Source organism: Calidris pugnax, unplaced genomic scaffold (assembly GCF_001431845.1).
Source record: "Calidris pugnax isolate Ruff unplaced genomic scaffold, ASM143184v1 scaffold17, whole genome shotgun sequence".
Lineage (NCBI taxonomy): Eukaryota > Metazoa > Chordata > Aves > Charadriiformes > Scolopacidae > Calidris > Calidris pugnax.
Window position 1 is genome coordinate 3,371,318 of NW_015090794.1, and position 14,157 is coordinate 3,385,474.

Consider the following 14,157-nt stretch of genomic DNA (forward strand, 5'->3'; position numbering starts at 1 on the left):
GGGTTTAATATTTTTCCTAGAACTTTTTTTTTTTTTTTTTTTTTTTTTTTTTTTTTTTTTTTTTTTTTTTTTTAAAAAAAAAAAAAAAAAAAAAAAAAGAGAAAAAAAAAAAAAAAAAGGAAAAAGAAAGGCCAAAAAAAAAAAAAAAAGCAGCAAACAAAATAAAGCAACCAAAAGAGCGTGGAGAAGCCAAAACTGAGACCCAACCGATGCGGAGCCGAGCCAAGGAGCAGCAGCGGGAGCTCAGCACGTGGCCTGGTGGCAGGGTATGGCCCACGGGCACATCCCGGTGGCAGGGTATGGCCCACGGGCACATCCCACAGACCTGCCACGGCTTCCTGGCAGGACACGGACACCAGGACAGCCCCAGGCTTGAGGCAGGAACATCACTGTGGGGCTCCTGACATTGTGGGGCTCCCACAGCCAGGCTGCTGGGGGGGTCCTGCTCCCTGGGAAAGCATCCCGGGAGGAGGCAGGCTGCAGGTATGGCTGGGCTGGGGGCTGCAATGCCAGCGCCCCCGTGCCAGGCCAGCCAAACCCTGGTGCAGCTGCCAACCCACTGCACGGGGCCCAGGGTTGCAGCCGATGGGATGGCAATGAAACCCCACACCCTGGCAAACACCACCATGGAGCCAGCTGCATCCCAGGAGCCACGGAACTCATCCCTGTGGTACCAGCACACGACCCACACCCAGAGGGTGGCTCTGCCCCTGCCCGTCCGGCACATGGTACCTCCACAGCAGTGCCCAGCAGCCAACAGGCACTCACGCCTCCGTTCCCTTGGGATCACACTCAAACGCTGCCATTCCCAGCCCGTGCCCCAGAGATGTGGCCGCCCCTGAGATCACACAGAGCTGGAGAACGTGTGACTGCCAGGGGGGAACGAGCTGCTCAATCAGGGCCTTTCAACGCTGCCCGCAGAGACACCAGCCCCATCACCCCTGCATCTGGCAGCGAGCACGGTCACAGGCCATCCCAGGGGACCGCACACTCCACCGGGAGCCTACAGGGACAGGAATGGGGACAGGGACAGGGAGCTGCAAGGCAAGGGAGCAGGGTCTGATCACTGAGACAGCCCCTCGCCAGGGAGAGGGTCCCTGTAGGGCAACGCTGGAGCCCTGGCACTGGTGCCCAGATCCCTCTTCTCAGACCCCAAGCACCAGGTCCCCTGGTCCCACCGCCGTGCCATCACCCCCAAACCACAGTGATGGCCGCAGCTCTCCCCATGCATCAACCTCCTGGCACCACAAATACCTCATCCAGCCCAACACCAGCCTGGCACTGGGGCTGCCCCGTGAGCACCCCAGGGCTGCCAGCCCCAACTCTCACGTGCACCAGATGGGCACCAAGCCCACAGGCACAATGGGGACACTGACCCCCCACACTTAATGGGGACACCAGCCCCACATGCAGGATGGGAACATCGTCCCCATACACTTCACAGGGCACCGACCCCACATGCACAATGGGGACACCAACCCGGCGCACTCGATGGGGACACTGACCCCACATGCACGATGGGGATATCAACCTGCCACACTCAATGGGGACACTGACCCCACATGCACGATGGGGATATCAACCTGCCACACTCAATGGGGACACCGACCCTGCATACTTGATGGGGGCAATGACCCCATACACTCAATGGGGACACTGACCCCACACAATGGGGACACTGACCCTATGTGGGGGTCGCACCATCCCCATGCACACAATGGGGGGGACATTGACCCCACATGCCTGACAGGGGCATCGTCCCAGCTTGGTTTCACCAGCTGCACCCCTGACACCCCAGGCACCGCACTGAAATGGGGCTCCCTGGGGCAGCGAGTTCGGGAGCGGTCCCGTGGGGGGAGGAAGAGGGAGGGGGGATTATTTGCCTGTTCGTTTGCTTATGGCCTCCACGAGGCTGGAGGGGAAGTAGCCCACGCGGTCGTTGCCGGTCCGGTTGTCGTGAATGCAGCCCTTCCAGCGCCCGTCGGCGTGCTGCTCCAGCACCTGCAGGCAGGGGCCGGGTCAGGGGCCAGCGCCACTATCGGGGGTCCCCCCGGCCCCCTCCCCAGCCACACTCACGGTGATGACGTCCCCGGCTTTCACATTGAGGCTGGTCAGGTCGTAGTTGTTGCAATAGTCCTTGACGGCCCGGACCTGCAGAGCGGCGGAGGCGTCTGCGGGGACACAACAGGAACGTCGCCGGCCACCCAGCCCCACCATGGGGGCTGTCACCCCCAGCCCGGCATCCCCCCCACTGCCAGTGCAGCCACCCCGTGTACCCCCGGCCCCCCTACCCCGCAGCATCTGCTTGATCTCCTTGCTGGCCTGGCTGGTGGTGAACTGGTTGACAATGTCCAGAGCCGTCTGGTTGTAGGTGTTCCTGACGTGGGCGTTGATCCCGCTCTGCAATGGGGCGGAGAGGGCTTGGGAGGAGGCTGTCCCCCCACCCCGTCACCCCCAGGATCCCCCGGGCCACCCTGAGACCAGCAGCTGGAGGGCACAGCTCACTGCTTTGGTGTTCCCCCCGCCACCCTGGACCCTCACCCTCATTCCCTGGGAGATGCCCACACGCTGCTCTGCAAACCCGACCACGGGGTCTCTCCCTTCCCACAGCCCATCGCCGGGCTGGAGGTGTCTGGGGGTGCCCGGGGGTGCCCTTACATCCAGCAGCAGCCGCACCACATCCGTCTTGCCGCAGAGGGCCGCCTCGTGCAGCGCCGTGCCCGCCTTGGTTTGCCGGTTGATGTCGATGCCAGCCTGCAGCAGGAGCCTGCGGGCAGACAGCAGGGTCAGCAAGGCTGGGGGCGGACACAAACACACACCCCCCATACACACACCCCCTGGCACTGCCCTCCCTGCCCACGGCACCCACCGGATGATGTCGATGTGGCCGTTCTTGGCGGCGAGGTGCAGGGGGCTGGTGCCGTTGGGGTCGGTGGCGTCCCCCGGCTTGGGCTCCAGCAGCGCCGCGCACATGTTGCTGTTCAGGAGCAGTTGGACCACCTGGCTCAGCAAACACAGAGGGAGCAGGGCTGCAAGGGCGGCTCAGCCCCCACCTCCCCTCCCTGCTCTGCCCTCCTCCAGCAGCCGGAGATACCCCCTCAGCACTGCAGGACCCCACTGCCATCCCTTCCAGGGGTAGTCCACCCGGCCCCCCCATCCAGGGCTGCTCCAGCACCCCAGGGACCCCACTATCCCCCCCTGTCCCCTCCCAGTCTTCCTCTGGGTGGTCCCAGCGCTGCAAGGACTTACCCCGACCCGGCCAAACTCGCACGCCAAGTCCAAGGGCGTCTTCCCTGAATTGTCCATGATGCAGGGGTTGGACTGGTGCTGCAGGAGCATCTCCGACTGCGGAGGAGTGAGACCCCAACTCAGTGAGGGCAGGGGCAGGACAATCCACACCCCCCCTGCCCCTGCCACCATCGTGCCCTGCTGCCATCCCCACCGTACCACGTCGTAGTGCCCGTGCTGTGCCGCCAGGTGCAGGGGGATCTGGCCCTCGTCCGATGGGATGTTGACGGAGGAACCTGCTTTCAGCACCATTTTCATGGGCTCCTTCTTGCCTTGCCAAGCCGCGTAATGCAGGGGCCGCATGCCTGCGGGTGGGCAGGACAGGAGTGCCATGAGCCCCCCGTGAGCCTTGTAGAAGGGTGGGAGGGGGCCACAGGCAGGAGCCCAGGACTCACCTTTGTTGTCCTTGATGTCCACCGCAGCCTGTGCCTCCAGCAGCAGTGAGATGAGCTCCGTGTTGCCGTTGAGCGCCGCATGGTGCAGAGCTGAGAACCTGGAGACCAGCCGTGGTGTCAGGGGTCTCATGTCCCTGTCCCTTCTGCAGCCCCGCCATCCCCTGTCCCAGCAGCGTGGCCTTGAGCCCCCACCCACCGCAGCACCCCATGGTGCCTGCTCTGCCTCTGACATCCCACCACGGGCACGTGTCCCCCCGATCCCATGGGGGACGTGGAGAAAGAGCTGCCACAGGGACCAGACGTGGCTGAGCCACAAGCCAGCCATGTCCTGCTGTGCAACAAGGGCCAGAGGGTGGGATGTGCCAGGGCAGATGTGGGTTTTTCTCTCCAGCCCATCACTTTGTTTAGCTTTTCCTGGGGCACTGCAGCCACAGGACAGACCCCCCCCAGCCCGTATGTAGGGCTGGCGATGCCACCGAGCTGGCAGCAGGGGCTGGTGGGTCTGATCTGGGGATGCTGGAGTGAGATTGATGCAGATAAAACGCTCCCTGGGGATGCTGAGACCCCACGGCGGGGAGAGGTTGATGGGCAGGGCAGGCACGGCAGGGGGGGTCCTACCGAGGCTGGGGGGTGCCAGGGAACCAACCTCCCCACTGACCCACTTCCCCCAGCCTGGCCCCAGCAGCACGACCACGGGCACTGGTGCAGGAAGGAGGAGGGGGCAAGCTGCCAGATGGCAGTGATGCCCCCCTGTGGTGCTGGGCCTTGCCCTGGGGTGGGGAAAGCCCCCGGCAGCGCACCCCGCTCTGCTTTTGCAGCCCCCGGGACCAGCCGAAGCAGGAGGCTCGTCGCTGGGAAGGAGGCCAGGAGCTGACCTACTTGCTGCTCCCGGCGGCGGCATCCTGCGTGCGGCTGCGCTTGCGCCCATCACCCCGCCACCCCGGGCCCCCGTCACACTCAGTGTCCCCCATCCCATCCCCGGGGCCACCCCGGTGTCACCGGAGCGTGGGAATGGACTGCAGACCCCAGTGGGACCTGCTGTCCCCCCCCACAGCTGCCTGGTGCCTGAAAAGCGGGCAGTGGGATGGAGATCCCGTCTGCCCCCCCATCGCCGGGACCCCCGGCTGAGGAAGGGGGACACATCCCCACTGGGGAGCACGTTTTGGTCACCACATTCCCAGCGGAGCTGCCGCCCGCGATCCCCCGGCAGGGAGCAGGGATGTGAGCAGACAGCTCGCGCAGGAGCCCGATCCCCAACGTCTGCCTGGGAAATGTCAACGTTTTCCGCTCCAGCGCCCCGCTCAAATCCGCTCAAGATGGTGCAAATCGCAGCCCTCCCTCGGGCTGCCTCGGGGGCTTCCCCCAGCACAACCCAGCCCGCCACAAAGGCCACACACCACGCGGGACACCGTCCCCAGGGCAAGCATGGGAACACCAGTGTGGTGCTCACCCATGGCGCCCACCAGCCCGGGAAATCAGCAAGCGGAGCAGAGATGGGGAAACTGAGGCACGGCACCGATGCCAGCTGAGCTGGCACAGCACGCTGGCAGCAGAGGAGATGCGTGGGCTGCAGCCTGGGTCTGCCATGCACGTTCCCAGGGGATGATCCTTTCCAGGAGCAGGGCTGGAGGATGGAGGTTGCTCCTCTGCTTCAGGGCTGCCCCTGCACCTGCCAAGTTGGCCAGCAGCCACAGGCAGGGCGTGAGCTTGGGACCTTCCTGAACCTCTCAACTCCTGTCCCAGCCCTGCCGTGACACACAGCCCTCCGGTGACCTGCTGGCTCCGGCAGCCACCGCCTGAGGTGGTCCATGGGGTGACGCAGCCCCTCACTCTGCCCACATCGCGCCCTCCAGCCCCTGCCCTGCACAGGCAGTGCCACGCTCCTGCCCCACTGCTGGCCGGCATGCCCACCCGCTCCCACCGCCCTGCACGCACACTCGTGCACGCAGACACGCTTGCATGCACACGCACGCTCAGCTGCACATCCCCACGCCTGCATGCACCCGTGCACGCACACACGTGCACACACGATGCGCCGGTGGGTACCAGGGGATGCCCACTGCCACCGCCCCGGTACCGGGGCCCTGCTCGGGGGCGAGGATGAGGAAGGACCCAAGCGTGCCCTCCCGTTCCTCGCCCCATCCGGCCCCTCCACTCACATGCCATTTCCATGGCTGCAGCAGAGCCATCCCCAGGGACCAACCTGCACTGCCCAGCCCCGTGTCCCCACTCAATGGAGGGAGAGAACAGGGCACGGGGAGCTGGGGGGCACAGGGGGAGCTGGGGGGCACAGGGGGTGTGGGAGGGAAGAGGGCACAGGGGGAGCTGGGGGGCACAGGGGGAGGCTGCTGACCATCCCTGCAAGCATCAGTCCCCGCTCCCACCACAGCTCCCCTCCTCCTCCTCGGGGCTCTGGCTGCCTTCCTGCGCCAGCGGCCTCATTAGGGTGATTAGTGGGTAGTGAGCCTGCAGCCCCTTCTCCGCTCCTCCCCGCCTGTCGGATGCAGGCTGGGAAGCAGCGATCCGGCGGCACAGCCTGGCGGGGTCACAGCGTGCCCGCCCGGTGCCCTGCGGGGCTACTCCCTGCACAGCACCTGCAGAGCCCCAAGCCCACGGCGAGAGCTGGGAAGAGGCCAACGTGCCCATGAGACATGGGGCACAGCTCTTCCTCTGCCTTCCAGCCCTCACCTCCCACCTCTGACGCCCGCAGCTGCAACCCCACAGGCTCAGGGGTGTGGGCAGGGCTCAGCCACGCTGGCTAATGGGGGCAGAAGCCCCTGCCCATCCAGACCCTGGCTGCACGACTGCATTGCTCCGTGCCCAGCGTGCCCGCCCGGATGCAGAAGACTCCTGCTCACTGCACCCTGTGCTGCACAGATCTCCGGACACACACCCCCAGCTCCCCACAGCAGGTGCACCCCCACTCGTGGCACACCATGGCACACACATCCTTGCCCGCAGACCCCACCACACGCACACCCGGGCACAGGGCTCCCACTCACCCGTCGGTGTCTTGGAAGTTGACGTTGACTCTTTTTGCCGATCCGAGGAGCTCTGGGAGGGAGGGAAGGGGACAGCATGTTAGAGTGGCACAGGAGGTGGCTGGGACAGGGACCTGGGGCACGCTGGGGAGGTGATGCAGCCACAGCTCCACGTTTCCCTCCCTCCCCAGGTTTTGGCTCCCTGCAGCCCGGGCCAGTGTGCAGCATGGCACCGTGCAGGGCTGCCCGAACCTGCTGGCAGGAGGGCTTGGGATGGAGGGGTCCCTGCTGGTGGTGGCAGAGCCCAACAACCTCTCCTGGCACAAGGGTCTCCATCCACCCGGGCTGTGGTGGGTCTACCTAGGGTTCCCTCCCCAGCTCCTCTGCCTCACTGAGGGTTCCAGTATGGCCCCGTGGAGCCCAGCACCACACAAAGCTGCTGGGTCCAGCTGCTTTGACAGAGCGGTGAGCCTGGCACGCTCCCCGGGGCACCAGCACATCCCCTGTCCCTGCGGCCCCCCCACCCAGCACTGCCCCACTCCCACCCCACACCTTCCTGCGTGGGAAAATCAACCGCCTTGGGGCAATCCAATTAGCACCACGAAGAAAGAACGAAGCCAGATTTACATAAGATTTAACCGAAAAATGCCACTCAGGCTTTCCAGTCAGCCTGCTCTTTCCTCGCAGTCCCCAGCGGGGAGCTGGAGCAGGAGGAGGAGGAAGAGGAGGGTGGCAGAGCCCCAGGCTGGGTACCCACACAGCAGCCCCTGTGCCCACCACAGTGAGCTGGCACCACCACGGCCCCCAGCCTATAGAGAATAATTCAATAAAGGCTGCCCAGCCCTGCAGGGAGGAGGGATGGCCATCGTCACCCTGGCAGGTTGGCAGGAAGCGTGTTGGGGACAACTGCACCGGGGAGAAGCTGACTGGAAGGGGTGACTTCAGGCAGGGAAGGGAGACATGGGGTCAGAGGGATGCTCCCCATGTGCCGTGGCCTCTCTCGCTCCCCCAGCCCTTGTCAGCCTCTCAGTGTGATACTCAGTTATTTGGCACAAAGGGCTACGTCAGCGAATGGGGCACAGTGGATGCCAGCAGCGGGAAGGGGGGCTGTGCCCGGCCCCGACCCATGAACTTAGGGAGTGGCGCTGGGCTGAGCCACCCCTGCTCTGGGCCACGCATGGCAGATGGTCCCAGGAGCAGCTGGGGCGGTGGCAGAGGTTTCTCCTTGCAAACAGAGAGGCTCCTGGGCTGCCAGAGCACCGGCTCCCTCCCACGCTCCATCAGCCACCCAACAGCCCAAGCCACAGGGCATTTTCTGACAACAACGCAGCCCGTGACAACGGGCAAGAGCTCTGGAGGGCAGCTTCTGAACAACCATGATCATCTCCTGTCCACCAGGTCCCCAGCCTCTCCTGGCACGCAGGATGTGGAGAGGAACAGGGCAACCATGGGGTTCCCTGGGGGCAGGGCACCACCAGGTCCCCGCAGCCAGCCCCACTTGCCCTCCTGCCAGCAAACAAAATGCCACCAGCCCGAGCCCCAGGTGCCAGGGCAGCCTCCCTTGCCCTGTTAAACTGCTCGTTTACCACATTAACAAACCACCCCAGCAACAAATCCCCATCGGGGCGGCCAGACCCGGGGAAGAGCCCCCCACATCCCATCCCCGCTGCAGCATCCCCATGCTCCCCCGGGAAGGACTGGACATGGCTGGTGGGCAGAGCTCCCCGGCAGCGGGGTCGATGGCAGTGACCGGGGGCCGAGCAGGTCCTCGCCAGCCCCGAGCTGCCGCCAGGCTCCCCAACAAAGGTGCCATTGAGCGCCGGTGGAGAGGAGCCCAGGACCGCTTCCGCTGCCGCCCGGAGCCAAGAAGCAGCTCCCAGGAGAAGGGGGCCGAGCCGCCCCCCAGGGATGCAAATGGCCAGAGGACAAAAGGAGCCGGCGGGCACAGGAGCGGCACGGTGCCCGGCACTGGCTCCAACCTCCGGCCCCGAGATGGGCCCCGCTCCGTCAAACCGGTCCCCGCGGACGGACGGACGGATGTCAGCGGGTCTGCAGTGCCTGGCCTTTCCCACGGGTTGCTCCCAGCAAGGGGCTGGGATGGGGCGATGTCCAGGGATCGGCGTCGTGGGGTGCAGGGGTGACACTGATGGCATCGCCGCTCGCACCCCGCAGCGCTGATCCCCAGGTACCCACCGGCAGCCCCCCCGCGCCCACCAAACACATCAGCCGAACGCACCGTAGCGGTGAATCTCTCCTCCCTGCACCTGCAGGAGAGGGGCTCTGATCCCCAGGTACCCACTGGCAGCCCCCCGCGCCCACCAAGCACATCAGCCGAACACACCGTAGCGGCGAATCTCTCCTCCCTGCACCTGCAGGAGAGGCTGCGGCTGCCAAAATCTGTTTAGCACTTCCATCGTGGCTCGTGCCAAGTGCTTAGTCAGTGACTTCCAGCCGTGCAGCGGTTTGACTTTCGTTAAAGCCCTGGCAGTGGCCGCCAGCCTGCCGGTGCCCGAGATGGGCTGCGGCAAGCTCAGGCCCCGGCATGGCTTCAAGAGCTGCCGGGAAAGGGTCTTTAGGGGCAGCGCTGGTCTGATGGGGTCCCCTGGGGAGCAGCCGGGAGGTCCCACATCCTCTTGGGGTAGGTGCCCAGCAGCACAGCGAGGTGTGGATGATGGCACGGATGGTGACATGATGGCTGGCACCCCTGCGGAGCCAGGTCAAGGCCACAGATGGTGGCACCGGTGATGAATCAACCCCATGTCTGCATCGGCACCGGCACCCTCGAGGGACAGTGGCTTTGCGCTGGCAGTGGGCAGGGCAGGGCAGGGCAGGCAGTGGCTGCCATGCCAGCCGGCACCACCAAAGCTCCCAAGGGGCCTCGAGCAAAACCCTCAAACCGTGGTCCCCACAGCCCAGCAATTAAGCCCCTCCTGTAACGAAGCAGCATGCGTGTCTGGCATGCCATTGGCAGCTTGGCATGGGGCATGACAGTGCCATGCCGAGGGCACCTGTAGCCCAATTGGGCCCTCGGCACAGCCTTGCCGTGGCTGGGTGCCCGCAGTTCCCGGGGCAGGGGGAGCAGGGTGGGCACCCTGGCACTCCACCAATCCACAGCCTGGAGCCATCTCAGCCCCATGGCTGCCCTGCGGGATCTGCAGCCTGTCTGGGGACAGGGAGACATGGAAGAGCTCGTTAATGGCTGCGAAGCACAAGGAAAACTCTTCCATTAACAAGGGAGAGGGAAGGGAGCTGAGAGCACTGCCAATTAAAAATACCAGCCACAAAAGAAGATGGGCATGGCGGGGAGGAGAGCAGGGCTGGCTCCTGCACGGCCACACTGCCAGCCTGTACCGAGCATGTCCCTAGCTGTCCTCCCTGCTGGGGTCACCAGAGGAGTGATGGAGAGCACTGAGCACCCACAAACATCATCCTGCCCTGCCCACGCAGGGGCAGATGCTGGGGCCACCCAGCAGAATTTGCAATACAGAGGGATGGTGGCATCCCTGGCACCGGAGCCCTTGCTCAGACCACCTGAGCCCCACCAATGTCCTCAGGACACCCCGATATTCTCTCTTTGCCCTCATGGGCCACTTAGGTGAAGGTCATGCCATGTTGGAACATGGGGCTCCCTGGGCATCCCAGCCCCATGGCATGGGCCACGGCTCTCAGAGCAGCTTGCACCCCCACGAGCATCCTGAGGGGCCTGAGGGACGGGCAGGACCACATCGCTGGCACCGGGTAAGGGGGACAAGCTGCGTTACGGGACCCAGTGAGCCCCAGCGATGCCAGGTCCGGCTCCAGCACACAGCAGGCACCGCAGCCGTCTGCCATAGACACCGACTATAAACAGCATCTGCCGCGAGTAAACGCCGCCACAGGGAGCTCAGCCCCACCACTACTCCCAGAAACGCCTTGACTGAAACGCAGAGCTCACGGGAGCTAAATGCACGCTTCAGTTCAGCCCGGGCTCTGCCTGCAGCGAGGGCGGTGGGCTCCTCGCCGGCCCCGTCCTCCCCCACCACGCACCGGCGACAGCCCGACGGGCACGGTGATGGCAGGCAACGCACGAGCCAGCTGCACGTGCAGGGCTGGGCATGCAAGGGGGGAATCACTCTGCACAACCCCCAGGGTCTGGTCACACATCACCCTGAGCCCCTGCATCCTCACCCCGTGTATGGCTGCTGCTCCGGGCACCCCTGTGCACGTGGCAGGGAGACCACCATGCCCAACAGCTGCTCTGGGCACCTTGATGAACATCACGGGGAGACCCCCAGTGCCCAACCACTGGTCCAGGCACACTAGTGCATGCCATGGGGAGACCCCCGTGCCCAATCACTGCACTGGGCACCCCGGTGCATGCCATGGGGAGACCCCTGCACCCAACCACCGCTCCAGGCATCCCAGTGCCTGCCACAGGGAGACCTTTGTGCTTAACCACTGCTCCAGGCACCTCGATGCACATCATGGGGAGACCCCATGCCCAACCACTGCACTGAGCACTCTAGTGCATTCCATGGGGAGACCCCTGCACCCAACCAGTGCTCCAGACATCCCAGTGCCTGCCACACAGAGACCTTCGTGCTTAACCACTGTTCTGGGCACCTTGATGCACATCATGGGGAGACCCTATGCCCAGCTGCTCCAGCCCCTCTGCTGTACCCATGCCCGAGGCCATGGCTCCACACAGTGGGACTCCTCAGTGCCTCTGGGGGCTCCTCTCCCTTCCCGTTAGCATGCTCATGCACCAGCCCCCTGCATCTGCAGCCAGCACAGCGCCAGCCCCGATCGATGCCCGGCCTGGGTGCGGGGGCTCCCGGCCAAGCCCCCGCTGACAAAGCACATCCTCGCCCAGCTCCCCCCCGGCAGCGCCGCGCCAGCTCGCAGGGAGCGGATGGTTGCTCCGAGCAGATGGCTCCAGCCTCCGCTAAATCAACATCTACTTAATGAAGGGAAAGCCGTCGCTGCCCCCACCCCCCCCACCCCACCCCAGCTCAGCATCAGCGGTGGATGAGCCGGGGCAACCCCTCCAAATCCTCCTCCCCAGCCCTTCCATCACCCCACTGCAGGAGTCCCCCTCCCCTTCCAGCCCCACCGTCCCTGCCGCTTCCCCCCCAGTCCACACGGGCAGCAGAACCCCTGCGTGTGTGCCCCCCAAGCACAACAGGGACCCCCAGGGACCTCACAAGCAGGATGACAGCGAGTACCCACAGGGAAGACATTCGAGGCGAAGCCAAGTGCCTGTTTCAGAGGGAGGGGAGGACCCTGCAGCGGCATCGCCGTGAGCTGCCGGATAAAGGAAGCATCCAAAATAGCTGCTCTTAATTATATCCTTGCTGACGAGTGCCACGCAAACAACGAGCGCTGCAAGCGCTTGCTGCACGAGGAGCCCTGGCATGAGTGGCTCTATTCCTCACAGCGAGAATGGAGTCTCTACCCTGGGGTCCCCATGGGGGCACACGTGTGGGCAAATTGCAGGGCCACAAGGTCTGCCCACACATGTGCCACCGTGGGGGACCCCATGGAGGTGGCCGGAGGAGCGCTGGCTGGGTCCAGTGGCCATGGGGACACCAGGGAGCCGGTCCTCGCCACTGGCAGACAGCGAAAGGCTTGTACTCCTGCAGCCAAGGTCGTGTCAAGCACTGAGGCCGGCACGATGTTCAGATGCTAATGAAGCTGTTATCATCTGCTGATCGATTTTGACTGTATAAATAATGCACCGGAAAACTCGCAGGCTGCTGGCTGCGTGGGAAGGGATTGCCTGGGGCAAAGAGGTAGCAGGGATGGGATGGAACCACTGCAGCCCAATGCCCACCACGGTTGGATAACTACCGCCCACCAGAGCTGGATACCCCAGTGCCCATCACAGCTGGATACCCATCACAGCTAGAAAACAACTGCCCATCACACCTGCACACACACTGATCACCACAGCTGGACACCTCAGTGGCCACCTCAGCTGGATATCCACTGCCCACCACAGCTGGATACCCCAGTGCCCATCACAGCTGGACACCTCAGTGCCCATCACAGCTGGATGATAACTGCCCACCACACCTGGACACCCATTCCCATCACATCTGGACACCCCATGACACCTGGACACCCACAGCTGGGTGCCGTGATGCCCAGCACAAGCCATTCCCCAAATCTCAAGGGACTTTTTTTGGCGGGGGGGGGTGCTGGCCCTGTGCCCAGTGCACCCGCTGGTGCTCTGGACACCTGGCCCTTGCACGGAGCCTTCCCCAGGGAGCAGAGAAATCTGCACTTCAAAATCGATCGGCCGTGGCAGCCTGAGTCACGGTGCTGCAGCAGCGCAGGGCTGTCCCCTGGGGCCAGGATGAAGCAACTTAAACGCAGCTTTCAAGAAGCAGTGGGGACACCTCAGTGATTTTTTTTTTTTTTTTTTTAAAAAAGGAAACTTTTCGATCCCAAGGGAGGATGAGGGGCTGACCCTGCGGGCTACTGGGGCAGGTGGTGACAGGGGACACAGGTGTCCCCACGGTAGGGCTGACCCACTGAAAACCTGGGGCTGGAACCAACCAGGGTCGTGCTGGGGCAGCAGTGCTCACCAGTGACTACCATGAGCATCCCCGCTCTCCCTGTATCACCAAGCTGTATCCTCACCTGACCTTTGCCACGTGGTGCCCTGGAGCCCAGCCGGGCCATTCCCCACTGACACTGCATCACCAGGATTCCCGTGGGGCAGTGCCAGCCCCCCAGCAATGTGGAGCCTTCCCCAGCCCTGGTTTGAGGTTCAGCCCCAGCTCTGCAGGTGCCCCCTCCCAGCACAGAGCTGCTGCCTGCAAAGTCTCAGCAGCCTCCTGCCCGCTCCAGGCTGCCTACAAACCCGCTGAGCCCTGAAAAACACACAGTGCCCTGCTGCTCTGCCACGGCGAAGGATGCCAGTGACTTGGCCCCGTGCACCCACGGATGCGGGGCAGCCGGCAGCAGGGATGGGCAGGGGTGCGGGTATCACAGCGACACATGGGCTCCGGCCCCACAGGTGGGCACGAGGTGCCACGCTCAGCCCCGTGGCACCAGCACCAAGCATCATACCCGTTCCATCGCGCCCGTCGCCGCCGGTCCCGGTGCCAGCCGTACGCCCACCCTCGTCTCTGCGGAAATGCATGTTGGTGCTGCTTCCATGGAGCCTTAATTGACAGCCTGCTCTCCCCGCGCTGGGGCGGCGGCAAACAGGTAATTTTCAGTAATCACCCCGGCTGGAAGGAGTCAGTGCCAGCGCGGTGAGGCTGCCGTGGTGGGGGACAGGATGCAGCTCTTTGGGGCCACCATCAATCTGCACCTTCCTCTCTGTCCACATCCCCACAAACCAGCACCACGCATCCTCAGTGCCAGAGCAGAGGCTGCCCAGGATACAGGAGCGGAGAGAGGGCAGATGCTGGCACTGCTCACCTCCACCTTGGGGCAGAGATGATCCTGTCCAGCCCCATCTCCATCCTCCCCATCCTCGCCTCCTCTGTGGGGCCAGAGAG

General features: G+C 64.2%; 1 protein-coding gene across 1 annotated transcript in view; it reads right to left on the reverse strand.

Annotated features, from left to right (window-relative positions):
- CASKIN1 (CASK interacting protein 1) overlaps positions 1-13,793 on the reverse strand; it is a 57,406-nt gene extending 43,613 nt beyond the window's left edge. The window contains exons 1-10 of the mRNA XM_014936178.1: positions 13,721-13,793; positions 10,684-10,752; positions 6,686-6,737; positions 3,684-3,781; positions 3,448-3,593; positions 3,250-3,345; positions 2,659-3,000; positions 2,292-2,400; positions 2,077-2,171; positions 1,884-2,001 (exon numbers count right to left, since the gene is read on the reverse strand). Of these exons, the coding sequence (XP_014791664.1) occupies positions 1,884-2,001; positions 2,077-2,171; positions 2,292-2,400; positions 2,659-3,000; positions 3,250-3,345; positions 3,448-3,593; positions 3,684-3,781; positions 6,686-6,737; positions 10,684-10,752; positions 13,721-13,793 (1,198 nt within the window). The remainder of the gene's footprint in view (positions 1-1,883; positions 2,002-2,076; positions 2,172-2,291; positions 2,401-2,658; positions 3,001-3,249; positions 3,346-3,447; positions 3,594-3,683; positions 3,782-6,685; positions 6,738-10,683; positions 10,753-13,720) is intronic.
- Between the last annotated feature and the right edge of the window lie 364 nt (positions 13,794-14,157).